Source organism: Botryllus schlosseri, chromosome 1 (genome assembly GCF_051294905.1).
Source record: "Botryllus schlosseri isolate E-star chromosome 1, Bs_hap1, whole genome shotgun sequence".
In the NCBI taxonomy this organism is placed as follows: domain Eukaryota; kingdom Metazoa; phylum Chordata; class Ascidiacea; order Stolidobranchia; family Styelidae; genus Botryllus; species Botryllus schlosseri.
Genome location: NC_137236.1, coordinates 30,227,041 through 30,246,641, shown reverse-complemented (window position 1 = coordinate 30,246,641; position 19,601 = coordinate 30,227,041). Strand labels below are relative to the sequence as shown.

Here is a 19,601-nt window from a genome sequence, read left to right as displayed (position 1 = left end):
ATTCTGGTGATCAATGATTTTTGGATTGCTTTTTAGCTTGCTATACATATCACAATCTGAAATGCAGGTTTGCCTAGGTTCAGTCACGTCTGACCACCTTATAGAATAGTGAGTTAATCTGCATGCTTCGATCAGTTTTCGTATTCTCTACTCAGATATACGGTCCTTAGCATGAATAATTAAATGCATGGGAAATGAAATTAGTTTGATCAAGAGATTTTCTTACCTTTTCCCTTGTTACGCCATTGCTTTTCATCACAGTGTATAGTGTTCCTTTTTTACATTGGAATTTCTTGACTATGCATGGTTCGAGTTGGACCTAGTGTAGTCAGAGTTTGTCCGTGCAATGAAGTGAGGATTATTGAATTTTATTGAAAATGGGAAGTACCGATCATCTGTATGAGCTCTGGACATTGTACGCGATTAAGGTATGTCAATTCGTTCATTCCAGAATCTAATAAACACTAACCTAATGTGATTGTTCAAATGAATAGGTCCTAACCAACTATTTCACAGTAGCCTATAACTGTACCATTTTAAGTCTAAATTTTACAGCATACCGTACTAGACACTATAGCGTTGACTACCCATACCCGGTACGGTATCCAAGTTTTTTTGTCATTTGTTGCTGTCCAAGTTTTTTGAATTGATTTTGTAGGTTAATTAACGTCATTTTTGTTGATAATGCTCGTCATATCATACACTATATCATTATGGTGATTCTGCGGTAGTAAGTTGTTGCCTATTATAGTAGTCCTACCTTATACTTCAAAATTTGTTGCTGCCACTTTTACATTGCGAATTTCACGGTCTGCAATTTTGATTGGCAAGTCATACCTTGCCATATTGGTTTTACTTTTGAATCTGTTTGAATTCCATTATAGTGTGCTGATAAGGCTTGAAAAGACGCACCTGAAAAGTCTTGAGAGTTTAAAAAAAACGTGTCAATGGAATTTGTGATGGAATTCTGTACCAAGAACCAGCTATTTAGAACTCGAAGTTGCTGGTCTTCATAAATATATATCTAGTATTTCACAGAGAGTGATGAAAATGGTGAGAGACAGAGAATGTGATGGTCATTTTCATTTATCTAATCGATATTATATTACGGTATATATGTTTTATTTTATTTTATCATTTTTACCAACATCTTCATGATATTCACGAGGCACTAGAACAAATCGAAAATTAGAATTATAATAGTTAGAATGCAGTTTTACCAAAGCAGATTAGAATTAGAAATATAGCTACACAGTTCTTCCCAAATTATATATATTTGAATTAGAGCTACACAATTCTTCCCAAATTATATTAGAATTATAGTAACACGGTTCTTCCTGAATTGTACTAGAATTATAGCTTGCCCACACAGATCTTCCCAAATTATAGAATGTAAACATCGAATGGCAACGACCGATTTTGCAGCCTCGTTCCGCTTCGCTGAGGCTGTATTTGAGCACTGTTTTGCGTAAGCGACTGTAGGATTTCTGTCAATCCAAAAATTATCTTCCAGAGCACAGAATTTACTGAATCTGGTCTTGATCGAAAGCTACTGTCGTTCCGATTTCGAAAATATAAATTTAAATATGATCAGGCACTGATCCACTTAGAATAAGCCCTCCAAGTCCGAAATATGTTATGGTCATTGTTTTGCAATTTTCTGATTTACATTTTAATAATATATTCATAGTAAAATATATTAAAACCCAAAGCTTTTCGAGCTGACACTTTTCAAGGGCAATCGTCAGCAAATGGAGAATTTCAAAAACATGCATCTAGCTACATTGCATACAACCGACTATGACATCATAGAAACAAACAACATGAAAAACAGGCAAACCGCGAGCGCAGCTATTGGCCAATTTTTAGATTCACTAAAAATTCCTTCTGCTGACACAAGTGGGGTCGGTGGATTTTAATATAAGTTGATTCCAGTGCAGACAGATGGAAATTAGTGCGGCATCTACCTAATATATAGAAAATCTTTCATCGCGATAGTTTTTAGCGCAAGTTGCATTCTCAGCCAAATGCTTGCCGATGGCAGAGTTCATAGCCATGGTCTGATTACGTTCTAGTAATTGCAGATCAGTTACGGCTGCGTCTTCGCGAGAGTCCAATGTGCGTGATCTAATAACGCTAGGAACATGTTGTTTGATGTTCCTGCTTCGGGTTTTAATATATTTTACTATGAATATTTTATTGAAATGTATATTAAAGTTCTGTACCCCAAAGAGTCTCTTCAAATTATCTGATTGTTCTGAACAATGCACATTTCAGATGTTCAGGGTGAATTTTCTTTTAAGTCTGGAGCCTGGCCATATTCTAATTTATATTTTCGGAATCAGTGCAACCGTAGCTTTTGATCAATACCAGATTCAGTAAATTCTGCACTGTGGAAGAAAACTTTTGGATTGCCAGAAAGCCTACAGTCGCTTACGCAAAACAGTTCTCAAATACAGCCTCAGCGAAGCGGAACGATGCTGCAACATCGGTCGTTGCCATTCCATGTTTACATTCTGTATCACAAATTATATTAGAATTACTGACTACCAGCATGCGGAAACTTGGTAATTGAATTAAGTTCAGCTGATAGGCTATTGAATATCGGAGTTCATTTTAATAAGCCTGATGGTCGCGAATGTCTGTACAGAAAGCTTGACCCGTTTTCGCACGATACAGTTCTGATGCATTTTCAGGAAAACCCAATATCAGATTAGAATTAAAATGAGTTGATAGAAAATTTCCGAATTTAGATTTGAATTAAATTGCCAGAATTATCTAATTGTCCACGTGTACTGTGTGTTATAGCGAGTTGAAAGTGCTATCCGAAATCGGTGGTTTGTGAATATGAATCACTGATGAGCAGGAAAGGAAATTGCAGTGATGCAGCCACAGCCAAGCTTGGTCTGATTGATACTTCCTTTTCTCAACTGGTTGGCGCGGCCTACAAACTATGACACCAACTACAGCACAATAATATTTTGTTTGTGCAGAGGTGGAAATACATCTCCCAAGCTATTGTTTCACTATTAATATTATTACAACAACCATTTTGCTATAAGAATATGAATGTGATAATTGTAGTCACCAGGGCAAGTTTTTGCAACTTGGCAGCTTTTGAGATACTCGAAATTCATGCAGTATGATGTTTTAAGCTGTTTGCAGTAATTTTATTGCAGCTTTTTTCATGCAAATTTTCAATGCAACATTCATCAAATATTGCGCAAACTGCGAAGGAGTGATTTAAAAACATGCTATAAACTATTGTCGTGGTTCTATTCTCTTTGATTTACATAACAAAGAGTCATGTGATGGGTGAGCTGCATCTCAATGTTATCTGTGATGCAATGGCTTGCAAGCTGTAAGTTCAACTACCCCCAGCCGGGCACGAACGTCGAACGACCGTGTTTGGACTATATGTAACTATATCGTTTGATTAATTCTCTGTCGGTTAAATTATAGGTACTTATGGTAGTTCTCATTTCACGGACACATTTCACAGATGTGAATCTGAAACTGTGGGGCTATAAAATCCTAAATGCACAATTATTATTGCAACTTTCAAGTGCAACTTCCTCGCGATTTTGGTGCAACAAAAATTTGCCCTAGATATCACCTGTATTGGGGATTACCCTTACGTGAAAATGCTTCATCAATGATCAGGCAGGTTAAAAATAGACCTGACTATTCAGTTGGCCTGTCACGTGCACTATTAAATTTTGATGTCGGAAATTGGCAAGGCTTCGAGAATTATGTTTCCCTTGCTAAATCTTGGGTTTGTACTGGGGCCTGATGTTGATTACATCTGAGGATGCTTTTTAACTGGGGAAGTTGTATTCACAGGACAGCATGGCTACAGTGTTTGGTCTTTGCTGAATATCACTCCACAATGAGAGGCGGGTCCTTTTTGTTATTGTCTTTCAGACAAACTAACTGAATTTCTTTTGTAATTGACCTTGCGATATACACCAGATGGACCCCCATTTTCAAAATTCAAATTTATATATACACGATATAGTAGCATAACTATCATCGCATTTGTGTTGTGAGATTGCTGCCAATTTTGCGAACTTATATATATTAAAAGATTTTTAAGATACGAATTGTCAACAAGTTTGCTCGGAAATTGTGACAGGTTTTCGATTAGAAATTCGAAGTCAATACTTTGAGGCATTCTATAGTGGTGATCAATCTCTGCGGTTGATAAAATTTCATTCTCCTTCGTTTAGAAAGAGCCTCAGTACCTGCAACGTTATGTTGAAGAATTCGCTCATGTCTACGAAAGCGTCATAGATCTGAAGTTCGAACTGCTTGATATCTCCTCGAAGTCTGGAAGAAACAATATAGAGGTAATCTCATACCGTTTTATATCTTCCAGGTTTTTATCTTCCAGTTTGAAACTGTCATGCATATTTATTGTGCACAGTTTCAGTTTGACATGGGTCCATTATTGTAACTATAATTGTCCTCCCTACAATGATGGAATTTCAACTAAATATACTTATCAATGTGACACAAAATGCCACAACTTATATCAATTTGGGAGCATGGCAAAGAAATTGATAGAATGCAACACTGTATTTGGCTCTATAAACAACAACAGTGATGTAAGTCTTCCGTTTGCGTACATTTCAATTTTACTCAGAACTTAAAAATCAATTTCATAATATGGATCTAATTTTTGCTGATTTGAGAACCTGAAGTTTTGCATTGTACAATCAAAGTCTTGTAGTTTGGGGTGGGAAAAGGCTAGACATTTTCAAATCTTGTTCATCTATGACAATAAATCGTGACCAACTGAAAATTATCAGGAGTATTCTGATGTGAATTGGATCTGTTTCTAGCCTGCTATTTTCAGACCAAGTATGGTAATTACTAGGCCAAACCAATATGGAGGGTCAACCTTGTTGTTGGATTATCAGCCTTGTTGTTGGATTATCAGCTTGGCTATGCTTGTGTGACTGGCTCGAGTTGTGTAGTGGTGTGGAATGGAATGTGGAATTTCATTGGCTTTATCAAATAGAGCTAGAATTGGTAGCAGTGGACTCTCTAAGAATTATCATAAATTTAAATTCATAAATTTAGCTGTTAGTTCAACTCCCTCACTAGTTGTTCTCCCAGAAAATGTTGCTGTGGCCCATGATCCTCGCTGTTCTATTGCGTACTAGATACGATTATACCATGATTCCCATTCTATTGATTAACAAGTAGGCTACAAGTTCAAATTAAAATGAAACCCCTCATTAGGCGGCTAAGGATATTGCAGTTTTGAATTCAAGACTATGATTGCAAGGTATCACATGGATGGCTGTAGCCCAGGACCCAGCCTACCTGATCTGGCACGCCAGGATTACAATTATTAAAATTAGTTTCAATCATTCATTCCAAGTGTAGGGCGTAAAGTATGTTCCTTGCCCATTATCTTCTGAGGTATAGTCTCCTGGAAATGCTAGAAATCTATGGATTCCCATGGTATTACAAAGACAAATGATAATAATGTACTAATGTAGGCCATTTAGGGTCACCTGTACATAAAATAACTTTTGTTTTGCATGCAGAAAGTGAATTTTCAGATCCTTGTTTATATGTGAGCTGCTCAGTGCTCTTTACGGTATGAAATCAACAAGGCTACCCAAACTCAATCATTTGTTTGGGAGAGTCACTAGCCCGCAATACATTGTGCAAGTTTCTGAGGTTCGCGTACAGTATGCAGTCAAGTGCATATCTTGGTTTTGTCCTTACATTGATGGGGACAAAAATCCAATTTCATGTCATCATCAGAGCTTTGTCGGTAACAAATTACCTCTACTTCTTAGATGGGTCCTAATTTTCGCTATTGTGTAGTCACAGCCACAGTAGCAAGCCCAGCTATCATTTTTCAGACTTGGTGTTTCGCCACCAATATTCCAGCTGCTTCATTTCTAAGCTTGTGTGTTGTAAACTCTCGATAAGAAGCCCACGAAAAGTCTTTCGGTTTCATCAAGTATTCTGCCAAAAGTGTAGCTTTAGAAGCACACATAACGCTTCAGTAATAACACGCTTATCGTATGACACAAGTATGAAATGCACAGGTGAAACACGCTATTGCATTCTGGAAGAAAGTCACAATATCTTAATATTTGTGGTTACCAGAGAAAATTATGATTCGAAAGAATATGGTAGGTATATTGATGTGACTCGAATGTTAGCGGCATGCCTGATTTTAGCTGTCCGGCCATTAACAGCTAGAGTTTGTGTGAACTTGTGCCTCCACAGCCTACCGACGTGCTCAATGCAATGGGAATTTCGTTTACAGAATGGAAAATCCACACCCACGAAACCAAGATCGGTATCTGCTCCGGTCAGCCTGCTGCAAAACCCGAAAGACTCCGAGATCGACCTTGGACCTCCGAAGCTGTCTGATTTACCGGACCAGTTCCTACAAGTTAGTTTTAATTATGAATTATATGTATGTGTGAATTTAACCTACTAGAATCTAATCTTTAACTTTTTCACAGGCCGCAAGCAGGCAGCTAATGGGCATACACGATTATTGCAAAACTTCGGCGATATCTCCCGATAATTCCAAATTCAAGGTGGAAAAGGTGGTCTACGCGACAAACCTTGTGAAGACATTGGTTATTATTTGCAAGTAAGTTCTGTGATATCAAATCCATACAAATATCTGTAATAGTAGTTTGTGGTAGGCCTAATAATAGTGTGGTAATGGTAAAGGATATAGGGTAGGCCTACATGTATAATTTGGTTTCCACGGTATGTTACATTTGCACGCATGTTTGTTTTGAATGCATCGAAGCAGTGAAGCGGGCCTCAGTAAGAAAGCTTGTAATAGTTTTGTTATTGTTATTTGTAATGCTCAATTCCTGAATAGGTTGGAATGTGCACTTGGTGGGGTCCAAAGTCACGTAGTTACATTTGTAAATGTCGTTCGGGTAGCAAATGGTTTGAAGTTGGGATTAGGTAGGCCTTTGTATTTGTATCTGCCAACTCTGTAAGCTACAATTTTTATGTGATTGCTGAGATACCGTGTTATTTTTATTTCGCTACTAGTTGCTGACGATTGAGGAGTTTTAGCTGAAAATCTTAGGGCTTATTTCAATATGAATTTAATGCAATTTTATATTGCGTTTCTGCACCTCCAAGAGTCTATTCAAATTCCTACTTGATATTTTGTATGCTCAATTTGTTGAGTGCCATTGCGACATTGCCATCCAACACGGCTGCATCAAATTGTACGCGAAATTTTTAAAATTCTGACAAAAATCTATACCTTCGCTAGTTTGAAACTATTACCTTGTAGATGGAAAATAACATAATTTGTGGCCATTGGGCAGTGAACAATAATTTTTCCATTGATTATAATCTGTTTATCTGTTGGAGAAATGGCGATCATAGAGAGTCTTCCATGGTTGCAGATAACTTCAGAGCTTGGCTCAGTCTGAGATGGGTCTTTCAGAAAGTGTTATTCAAATATTCCATCAATATAGTACAAAAGAAGTGTGGCCTAAATGAGTGGTGTAGCTTAGAACGGAAATAGACCTGAAGTAGAAATACTTCTATGCCATCCTCGTGTTTTGCCTATACTCTCATTTGTTCAGACATTTATTACATGTAAAGGATGATTATTTTCACGCGCAGATGCGCTTCCTAATAATGCAGCTTCATTTGAAAATATGGATATCGCTTTCCGTTATGAGTGTAAATGCAAACGGCAGAGGTCATTGATAGTGTTCGGTGTTATGGTACTAGGATTGAATGATATATAGTGAACAAGGCACAGTGTGACAAACTACTGGGTTTTCAAAATGTGCAACTACAACTAGAACTACTCAGTTTTTAGAATTCACAACTAGAATTAACCAAAGCATAACTAACTACATTCGAATCCTAACCAACATAATGATTTTCATTTTACCGAAATCATGTCAGCTTACCACATAACATGAATAAGAGTTGGAAATGGGAGGCGTTTCCACACCCTAATCCCACCCCATCACTGTTGGTAGTGATGACTCTGAGCTCGTAAGGGCTGCAGGGATGTCACACGACAAAATGCCAATACAGGTATCATGATTCACGCCAAACTGCGATGCGCTTGTATTCTAGTTGTTCGGGATCTAAATATTTTTTAGATCCGCAACTAGAACTAGAACTACTCACATTTCAAAGTACACAACTTGAACAAGAACATTGGTTCCCAACCGGTGGGGAATTCAATGGTTTCTGGTGGGGAACAAACATTATATACAGGATAGTCTACATATTTACGGAGACACATGCGCAATTACCGTTACCAGTTAACTGCTCTGGAATGTGTGTATCGAAAATTATAAATGAAAGTGCCCTCGGAGGACGCCTAAATGCCCTCTTTTTGGGAATTCGTCCTCTTTTTCTCTGAAAAGGATTTGAATGCCACCAAAAATGCAACTCCAACGCGCCGAACATCAGGATTTCCTAAAAAATCCGGAGCTGAAACAAAGTGATGACCCTTTCTTTAGTGAGCACAATACTATCGGTCGAAAAAATTTCAAAATCACAAGTTTTCTCGGAGCTTTCAGAATTAAAAAAAAGCGTCTCCTTTTTAGGATCTCAAAATAGGATGACCCTATTTTAAAGGGTATGTAGGAGTTTTTGGTAGTGGGGAATGAAGACTTGGAATAAATCTGAAGTGGGGAGTGAAGACAAAAAGGTTGGGAACCACTGCACTAGAAGTACTTGAAAAAACAGTTCCTTAGTTGAACATCAACTAGCTTGATTTGTAGTTTTAGACAAGCCTGCGGGAAGATGGTATTGTCAATAGTTCTGTGCGTGTGAATTATGGGTGTCCTCAATAAAGCACTTGCTGGTTTCGTCTTTTTAATGAGCTGCGTTTCAGGAACCACGAAAACTTGAAGCTTCTGTCTTCCGCAAGTTTGGTCGGGCTCGTTCTGAATATCGCGACGGCCGTCGTTCAAATTGTAAGTCCTTTGAAGTCCAGTGCACTGTTGATCAGCGATTGCAGATTGTAAGGTTGTGTTGTGTCTGCTGCCTTTTTGATGTTCATTGTGGTTATATTGAAGTTCTATGCTTTGAAATCCTGTTGCAATCACAAACCCGCTTGATATTCTTCAATTATTTTAAAAGAACTGCGACTTTGCTGTTTGTTAGCTTAAACTGCCAAATGTCCAGGCTTGTAAACAATTGAGGTTCCGAGTCACAAGTCCATTTGATTTTTACCGTATTGACTCGAGTCGAATCGAGTCGAGTCGTTGTTAAGTCCGAGAAGAATTATTATATCACTCTCGGTTGATATCGATGGTCTCGGATTTATAATGTAAGGCCTACTCATTTTTCTCACTCTGAACATGTTTATTCAAACAGATATTGCCGGTCATGACATACGAAACTGGAATAAGTCATATAGAATGTGCCGAGTCGTACATAATTTGACTCGAGTCGAGTGGAGTCTACTAAAAATCGGAGTTCGAGTCTTGACTCGAGTCATTACAGCCTTGCGAATTTTATACAAAAATTTTTTATCACTTTTTGTCATTAAGTTTATGGTCTTCTTTCGACATACGCTTAGGCTAAAGTAGACTATGAACCAGGGTTGCAATGACTCGAGTCCGGCTCGAGTCACGATTTCTGACGACTCGACTTGACTCCAGTCATTTTTTCATAATGCGGAAATGACTCGACTCGAGTCAATCTATTTATTGACTCGGCTTGTACTCGAGTCATTACGCACGGCTCGAACCAAGTCGTATGACTCGAGACACAGACTGCCAAGACCGACATTTCATTGTAATTTCGAAGAATAGTAGAGTAACCACACTACTGGGATTTCGTCAATTGGTACTGGTACTTGGAAATGCGACCAGAAAGTGAGGAAAATTGGTATATTTTGAATGAAAACCATTCGATATCACCTAACAGAGTTATAAAAAGTGGGTTTAACAAGATTTTAACTGGAATCACAATGACTTGGACTCGGACTCGAGTCATAATACCATGATTCGGACTCGACCCTCTGGTCGCTGACTTGGACTCGGACTTGACTAGGTGATGAATTGTAAATGACTCGACTTGACTCAAGTCAAAACTATAAAAGTGAGATTGACTTGTGACTCGGAGCCCTGTGACTTGTTTACAACCCTGCTGTGAACGCTATATATGATAGGACATGATGTAAAAAACGCATTCCAAATATCTAAATCAATTTTAAGTTTGGTGGTATATTTTTGTAACCAATGACATTACTTGCGTTAAAGTTATTGCATTTGGCAATTGTGAGATAACATTGAAATAAATTTGTTGTACAAGCGGTTGAGAACCACTGTTTTAAATGGCATTGCAGTGCCGAAATCCCTCCCGTAACCAAGCCGACCGATAGAAGACTCGTGCAGTCGTGCTAACCATTCTTTTTTGCGACTCAGATAACAGACGGCAACTACGAAGACGCCAAAATACTTCAAAAGCTCGAGCTGTTTGTGCATCACGCGATTCACCTCTGCGAATGCCTCTACGATCCCGAACATTCCTGGAGAAGAAGGATGATGGGGTGAGAATATGATTCGATGACGAATAAGCCTAAAAATGGGGATATTGTTTACAGAGATTTATAGTAACGAAAAACTTGTACTTTTTCAGGGTATGGCACTCGAGTAGGTTATGTAGCCCATGTGTCTATTTGCACTACATTCCCAAGTGGCAATGTTTTACAGTGGGCTACTCCAACTTCTACAGATTTTCAACCAAACTACTTATCTTTTGCAATTAGGAATTCGAGATGAGGCTAACTCCGTTATAACTTAGCAAGGGCTGTAATGCATATCCTCAGAATTGTGATAAAAAATTTTTTTGTAAAATTTTCAACGGTTCAAAAGATGATGCGATTTAGAATTTTCCCGTCACCAGGTGTCGCTATATGTGAAAAATCTTTAAAATCAATATTCTGCGCTTCGGTGATCCTAGAGAACCAATGTAGGCTAACTGTCTAATTGGCCAATTCTGGGGCCAAGGAATTGAAACAATTTACTGTTTCGCTCTAAATAATCTATTTTGACATTTGTAAATTTTGACATGTTCACGGGAAACATTTATGTGTCATGGGGAACACTGGCTTGTTACTGAGCGTAAAACGTAGAAGGGCGGTCTAGAATACTTATAATATTGTTGAACATACCGTACTTTGAAATAGCTGCTTCTACTTGTAGGCTTACTAGAGTACAAGTTTATGTCGTTACCATACTTCTACCTTGGTACCAATGAGGGCTACTTCTAGTCTATGTCTGCCTGTTTCGGCTTAGTAAACTTTGATTCTCCACTTTTTATTAATCTGTGGCAACCACTTTCAACAAAATTTGATGATAGTTTCCATGTTCTGAATCGATTTTATGCCCGGGTAGCTTCAGGTTATGTTATCTGTTGATACCGCTGTTAAATTAGTTTCTAGATAACTTTACATAATCTGATTTTACTGTGTTTGCGAAAGTTTATTTTCATGTCGGCTATCCCTCGGAACTATGGCTGTACGAAAATACGCGCGCGATATTTCTAGCCGCCGAAAATAAAATTTTCGGCCTCGGGCTAAAAACCGTGTCTGCAAGAATGGCACATTGTATCTGTCTCACTTTTCTGTGAGCCCGATTGATTAGTATTGATTGGCGATAAGGCAATAAGGCACTTTACTGAATTTTAAGCTTGTCATTTGTAATTTCGTAAAAGTATATACTGATACAATCACATGATCGATCTTGTATTTTCTTTGCTCTGAGACCTGTACACTTGAAGGGGCAGTTTCGTTTTTTTTCTGTGATTAGCCTACATAACTTGCCTTCATTCAGTTTCAGTTGTTACTAAGTCATTAATGTCTCGAGATTAGGACGGCCAAGACTGACATTTCATTGTAACGTCGAAGAATAGTTAAGTCACCACATTATCGGTATTTTGTCTATCAGTCCTGATACTTGGGCAGTAGGGCCAGAAACTGGTAAGACTGATCAAAATTACGATATTATGAATGCGAACCATCTGATATCAATGGTTGAAAATAGTGTGTTGAACCTGTTTTAACTCAAAACTGAATAGTGAACACAATGACTTGGACTTTGACTCGAGTCACAACTCTATGACTCGGACTCGACCTTCTACTCACTGACTTGGACTCGGACTTGAGTCGGTGGTGAATTGAAAATGACTCAACTTGACTCAGTCAAAACTATAAAAGAGAGATTACTTCTGGTTCGGCACCTTGGGACTTGGTTACAACCTTGAAAGTATCTTTAGTGTTGGCATTATATTCTTTGTTGTTGCACAAATGGTTGGCTACATATATTTTAAATTCCACATCTTTTATACTCATATGATGTCATGATGAGTGACAATATTCCATTCATTATCCAATCACTCAGTGACTCAGGCACTCGATTTTGCCCAGAGTTAGTACCTACAGTTTACAGATTCCATGATGGCCCACACACCTGTCCCAAAACTATTTACCATCTTCATATTTAAACTGGTATTTACACTGAATGCCCGTATTTGTATAGGCTTTGTACACAATACCTTCTGAATACTTTCCGAAAAGTCCCAGTACAGGTTCATCGAATCCTCATATCAATACTACAACATACTTTATGTAGTGGAACGATACAGGCATATGCAATGTTTGTTTTAGTTATTTCCAACAGGAAGATTTGTGTCAAAATTATTTGCCTTTGATGGCTTCCACTGAATTCATTGACCAGTCTTCCATTTGCAAGAGTAACATTCCTTATGGTAGTATTTGTTTAGTACACGGAGTGTATGAGTTTTATATGCTTGTGTCTGATGATATAACGGTTTGTGGACATCTTTGATTGTACAATGTTACATTGCCTTTGTGGTTGAATAACAGTCTGTAGTAACTTTGATGACATTGCTGTATACATCAAAGCGAATGCCAACGACTGAGATTTGAGATGCTAACATACTCACATATGAAGTAGTGTATCATTGGTATGAAATACCTTACCTACGACATGATATGCTCTAATCCTCAGATGACAGAAATACTGGTCATGGTGTCATCTGTCACCCAGGCACTGAGGTGTTTAGTGACGAAGTGCTCCTATTTATTCCGACTACTAAAGTAGGTTTTGTACTCTGCTTATGTTTTACACGAATCCCACTTCTACTTCAGAGTTCTTGAGCAAAACCACATATTTTTTATAGACTTATCGTTTTGTGATGTGGGAAGTAGTTTTACCATAGTGACAGCACTTATGGGAGAATTCGTTTAGCTGTAAGAATCCGATAAGTGCACAGCATAATCGGCTGATTCAGCCAATCCTTTGAGCATTCATGACTTCAATTACATACCACAACTGAAGCCTAATAAGATCAAACGAAGTAGTGTCATTGATAATCTTTGTATTTGCATTCAAAGATGGTGCATCCCTTCTGAAATAATGAGCTCGTTGGCCACTTCTATAAGCATCACTGCAATATTTCTCCATGTGTTTCCCTGCTTTCAATCTATGAAAACAAGACATGTCGGCTACAGCAGTTTCATTCACAATAAGCCAGTCATGGTTTAAAAGTTTTTGGAAAGAAGCTGCTGTTTGTTCATTGTGTATTTCGTAACTCAACACCTCTCGAATTAATCTTAAATCATTAACTGCCAACCAACCTACAATGCTCTTACAGAATCACTGCCATTAGCAGACTCCTTGAACAATTATCAAGCAAGCCGCCACTGTCGTGATCATTGAAGCATAACCGATTATCTAATCAAGCCGTGATTTCGTGATTACTAGTCTTCTCACCGTTCTATGGTCGCTGGCACGTCCACTGTTCCGCAGCTATTCTCAAAACGCTTCACGCGAATCTTAGCGACTTTCCTGTGAGCTTAGTGCGTGGTCACTGGTCATTAATGTTTTTATCAATAATCTATGGAATGAGACATTGATGTGTATCATTTTCGGACAACCCCAATGACTACAGCACTTTGACCACTTATGCCCGTGTATATTCTCCGCCTTGAACAGACGCAAATCAGTACCAAATTTCATCCCTCATTTGTTTTTTAAATGGTGATAAGCTTAGATTGCCTAATGCTTTGAACTCTATCAAGGCAACACACTTTTGAATAATATATCAGTATCTTGTGTTAAATTAACTCTCACAGGTGCATAACGTCTATACACAATTGGATGATATATTCTTATTGCCATATATCCGAAAATTTTTGGTTGACACTGGTCAGGGTAACAGTCAGCAAGTAGTAGATTACCCCTGACGAGTATCAACCAAACGTTTTCTGGTTTATTTCAATATGAATACGGTATGTTATTCAATTGTACACCATATAAAAGCTTTGTATGGGCAAGAGACTATATGACACACTTTTATTAGTCTACATGAGGATTGCTATTTGACCGTGTGCCATTGTCCATTTTGTATTCAAATAGAGATTCATATGTTGACATAACATTGTAAATTCTCAGTAGTCAGCTTTAAGGGTCACTGAGTCGTATGTTTTTTGCTTTCTAGTGCCGAAATGAACTTGGACGCCCAAAGCGTGACACCGTTACTGAACGTGGACATCATACCTTTTTTCTATGGTAAGATATTTTAATTGTTCTTGAGTGTACAATTGAATAATATCATCATATGAAATAAACCCGGCAGACACTCGACAGGGGTAATCGTCAACAGCTGGTAGACATTTTAAATAACTGCAGCATTGTATTTGGTTTGGTAATCTGTTGATCGCTATTCCTTTTTGTTGCAGGGACTCTTCAAACTCACGACAGATCGTTGAGCGAGGACTTGCAGCGTCATTTCTTGCATATGTTCGGCGCGTTGCTGTGCGGGTCGCAGAGAAACGCCTTGCTGTCGTCTTCCACCACGACGTTGGATATCTTGCTCAAGTAACGATCTTTATAATTGCGTTTGGAAACGTTTATAAGGATATAATACTAAAAAAAATTTTAATGGGTTAGAATTATAATTAGCTATACAGTTTTTTCCAAATTAAATTAAACTTGGAATTGGTGAATTTGCAAAAAAACTGCAAATTGAATCGAATTTTGGATTGGAAAGAAGTACCGTAATTGTCCAAGTATAGTACGCCCCCATGTATAATACGCACCCTTAAAATGGCATGCAAATTCTGGGAAAAAGCCTGCCCCCATGTATAGTACGCACCCTGCATTCGCAGTACATGGATAGCTGTGCTTTAGTACACGATGATGTTCTGTTTTGCGATGTCACTGTTAAACAATCATGACATAACCAACGCTAATCATTATGGAATTAACGGCTTTGTCTCTAAACGATAGTAGAGAGCAGCCAAAGCCTGCGAGGCTGGTGACGCAGTTCGGGCCAGCGACACGACGTCTTGCGCACGAGGCCTTTTACAGATGCGATTGCTAATCATTATGCAAGTATCGGTATTGCCTCTATACGACAGTAGATAGCAGCCAATGCCTGCGAGGCCGGCGACGCGACATCTTGCGCACGAGGTCAGATGCGATTGCTCATGCCAACAATTATGTCGTGCACACCACGTCTGTTGTAGGTGCGACTGGTGCCTGTCGATGAAGTAGCGAGTATTGCCGCGCGCGCGTTCAGCAATCAATGAATGACCTAATTTCGCTCGTGTGCAAACGGCAAACCAACTTGGTAGGAGATTGCGTGCTGTGCAGACGACTCTCGTGAATTGGCAACACGCTTTTTGCTAATTGGTAGCGCGTTACACTGATAATACGAATTACCGGGCACTATTGCTGAAAGTGATGCGCAATTGGAAACAAATATGAAGAAAGGTGTGATTTCAAGTTTTTTATCGAGGGAGATTTTTTCAAGCGTGTTGTTTCCATGTATAATACGCACCCCCCGATTTTAGGGCAAAAAATCGTGAAAATTTTGCGGTTTATACATGGAAAATCACGGTACCTATGCGGAATCGTGTGAAATTTGTTTCTGATACTTTTGGGCGATTCCCACACCTTTCCACTATACCGGCAATCCTGACCGGAGGTCAAGGGAGATAACACATGCAACTAATGACATGAATAGTAATGTATTCTAATTTATAACTTGCCCTGAACCCCCTCCATCAGCTCTACGCATGGGCAGTAAGCCGATATGAAAAGGTAGTTTAGTCCAGAGCTCATCGGAAATGGGCAAAGACAGATTAACATGGGTATTTGGCGTCAGTTATTTCATTTCGGCTGTGTCCTGGAATGCGACCGTAGCTAACATAAGTACCATTGAAATGCGGCCGAGAATAAAAAAAGGTTGTCCACCCCTGATCTAGCATGATAAAAATAGCGATTTGTTTGACCGAGACTATGTCTTGCCAGTTTCCTGTCCCGGTACATGGGCCTGGACGAATCCGGCGGCCCGGCGTCGGCCACAAGTAACGGGGCCCTCGTGCCGAAAATTGAAGTGTCCATGGACGGGTCGACTAGGAAAATCAGCCAAAGCAAAGACGCAGATGGCGCCCGGATCGTTTTGCGACTAGTTATCAAGATGGTACACGTGCTCCACGGTGCCGGTCCGGACCAGGTGTGTTTTTGCTGGTTTTTAACGCAATTCACATAATCGAGCTTGGTAGCGGGGCACGTGACTTGGGGTCCGCGAAGACAAAAAGATTGAGAACCACTGTTTTAGACGATTGTACCAATTTGTGATGTCTTTATTTGTTTTACGTTAGTCATGAAAATACATCTTTCCATCTGAAAATAGCCACCAACAGTACGCGACCACCCAAAAAACTTTCTTGTCCGAATGATTTTATGAGTTGGACCTTATCCATTCCACAGCGCCAAGTGTCGGTGACTGAAGTTTTGAACAAATACTTTTCGCTGCTAACCAGATCCAGCGGAAATCCAGATATGCAATTGCAAATGATCAGTAAGTATATTTAGCGCTAATTTCCAGTTGGCGTGTCATTACCAGGGCAGAATCGAGAATCTGATTGGTCCGATTTCGAGTTTAGTTGAGTATTGAAGTACGATTCATTATGGTGTTATGTATGGTGAGGATGAATTCAAATTTTAACAATCAGAATGAAAATAATATTAGTTACACGACCTTTTCGATATTTTTCTATCTGTTTACCATACCTATGTTACAATACCGATGTTATAATGAAGCTGCAATAAACGGTAGTTCCTACGAACACACCAACCCTCATCTACATGCTTTATATCAGGGGTCACCAACACCTGGTCCGAGGTCATATTATGCGACCCCGCGATTTGAGATTTCGGTAGAGGTATTTTGAAATGCTGAAAGTCGAGTCACGATTTTCTCAAAATACGGATATGACTCGACTCGACTCGAGTCAATCTCTGTGTTGACTCGACTTGGACTCGAGTCATTACGCATGACTCAAACCAAGGCATATGACTCGGGACTCAGACGGCCAAGACCGACATTTCATTGTAATTTCGAGCAATAGTAAAGTAACCACCCTATTGAGATTTCGTCTACTGGTACTGGTACTTGAAACTGCGACCAGAAACTCCTAAAAATTAACAAATAATATATTATAAATGGGAACCGTTCGATATCACCTAACAGAGTTATATAAAGTAGGTTTAACAGGACTTTAACTGGAAACTGAGCAGTCAACACAATGACTTGGACTCGGACTCGAGTCATAATACCATGACTCGGACTCGAACCTCTGCTCGATGACTTGGACTCGGTGTTGAATTGGAAATGACTCGACTTGACTCGAGTCAGAACTATATAAGCGAGATTGACTTGTGACTCGGAGCCTTGTGACTTGGTTACAACCCTGGTTCTAAATAAGATGTAATTGATGATCATGATATTTTGTTGTATTTGTACTTATTTTGACTCTTATTACCTAACTAAATCATTACAATCAGCAACTTGACTACTCAATCCTTGTGCCCAGCGCAAGATTTTATATGTATTTATGGAACTGCGACTCTGATCATGTTTTTTTGCTTTCGAAGGGTTTATACCGGAGTTTTTAAACACCTTGGACCGGCCGGCGTTGCAGATGATGTTGCTACAGCAGGGATGCTTCGATCAGCTGAAAAACGTTCTGGTCAACTATTGTCCAGGTTTGTAACAGACTGTTTTTCTCTCTTGAATAACGAGTATGCTCGTATATAGTTGAGTGGTATATTGGTAATGAAAAGAACCAAAAAATGTATTTGGCTTACACTCTTCAGGGGTAATCGTCAGCAACTAGTAGAGAATTGGAAAGAACATTCGGGCTCATTTCAATATCAATACACTATTCAACGTTATGAATGTTCTGATCCTCGAAGAAGCTCTCGGAATATAGTTCTGAAAAATATTTGGTGCTTTGCATCAGATCTGGTTTGAGTTCAATCTCGCTATAGAGTTTGACCAACATTCAATGGGCACTTCTCTAGATTGTAATATGTAATAAAGTGTGGCGATTTATTTTTGACCTAAAAACGGAAGATTTGACCTAACAATCAAAATTTTGAAAATTTTTACCTCAAAAAATTTATTGTAGACAAAATTTTGCCCTTGTGCACGTGAATTAGGTGTTTTCACACATAATGTTAGAATTGCCCTACTTATCTTCATTTCTGGTTGAAACTCGAAACTGTCTGTCCTCACGAAGTACCGTAATTTTTCGAATATAGTGCGCCCCCATGTATAATACGCCTCCTTTAAATGGCGTGTAAATTCTGGGAAAAAGCCTCTGCCCATGTATAGTAAGCACCTGGCATTCGCAGCACATGAATAGTTGCGGTTTAGTATTCGATATTGTTCTGTTTTGCGATGCCACTGTCGCACAATCAGGACATAACGATCGCTAATCATAATACAATTAACGGCATTGTCTCTAAACGAGAATAGATAGTGGCCAAAGCATGCGAGGTCGGCGACGCGATAGTTCAGGCTAGCGACACACGACATCTTGCGCACGAGTTTTATTACAATTACAGATGCGATTGCTCAGGCCAACGATTATGTCGGGCGCAGCAGCGCTGTTGGAGATGCGACTGATTACGCAAGCGATTATATCTTACGCACATGGCCTCTTGTGTATGCGATTGTTAAGGCAATGAATCAGCAAGGATTGCTGCGCACGCTTGTAGCAATCAGCGACCTAATTTCGCTCGGGTACAAACGGCAAACCAACTCAGCAAGAGATCGCGTGCTGTGCAGACCACTCTCGTTAATTGGAAACACGCTTTTCGTTAATTGGCAACACGCTTCTCTATTTGGCGGCTCTTATAATCTATAATACGAATTACGGGGCCCAATGGCTAGAGGTGATGCGCGATTTAAAAAAACATGAAGAAAGGTGTTGTTTCAAGATTTTGATCGAGGGGAATTATTTTCAAGGCTTGCTGTACCTATGTATAATACGCACCCCCTATTTTAGGGCAAAAAATTGGTAAAATTTTGCGCATTATACATGGAAAATTACGGTAGTAAGGCCTCAAAAAAATATTTTGGACTCAAAAACTGACAAACTTATACATGAAAAAACTTTATTTTAACGAAATCTGGACCTATGAAGAATTCCAGTTGTTACATCACGCATCATGGTAGAAATAATTAAAATTTGTTGTAGTAGGCCCAACAACGAAAGATGCTTTCATACA

The 19,601-nt window shown here is 39.0% G+C and overlaps 1 protein-coding gene across 11 annotated transcripts in view; it reads left to right on the top strand.

The window, feature by feature from the left end:
• The first annotated feature begins 233 nt into the window (after nucleotides 1–233).
• LOC145434647 (neurobeachin-like protein 1) overlaps nucleotides 234–19,601 on the top strand; it is an 87,743-nt gene continuing 68,375 nt past the window's right edge. For all 11 annotated transcript variants that reach the window (XM_080312027.1, XM_080312036.1, XM_080312032.1 and 8 more), the window contains exons 1-11: nucleotides 234–428; nucleotides 4,230–4,349; nucleotides 6,296–6,424; nucleotides 6,498–6,631; nucleotides 8,876–8,957; nucleotides 10,416–10,540; nucleotides 14,515–14,585; nucleotides 14,756–14,894; nucleotides 16,332–16,536; nucleotides 16,794–16,884; nucleotides 17,961–18,071. In XM_080312027.1, the coding sequence (XP_080168153.1) occupies nucleotides 378–428; nucleotides 4,230–4,349; nucleotides 6,296–6,424; nucleotides 6,498–6,631; nucleotides 8,876–8,957; nucleotides 10,416–10,540; nucleotides 14,515–14,585; nucleotides 14,756–14,894; nucleotides 16,332–16,536; nucleotides 16,794–16,884; nucleotides 17,961–18,071 (1,258 nt within the window). In that variant the 5' untranslated portion in view covers nucleotides 234–377. The remainder of the gene's footprint in view (nucleotides 429–4,229; nucleotides 4,350–6,295; nucleotides 6,425–6,497; nucleotides 6,632–8,875; nucleotides 8,958–10,415; nucleotides 10,541–14,514; nucleotides 14,586–14,755; nucleotides 14,895–16,331; nucleotides 16,537–16,793; nucleotides 16,885–17,960; nucleotides 18,072–19,601) is intronic.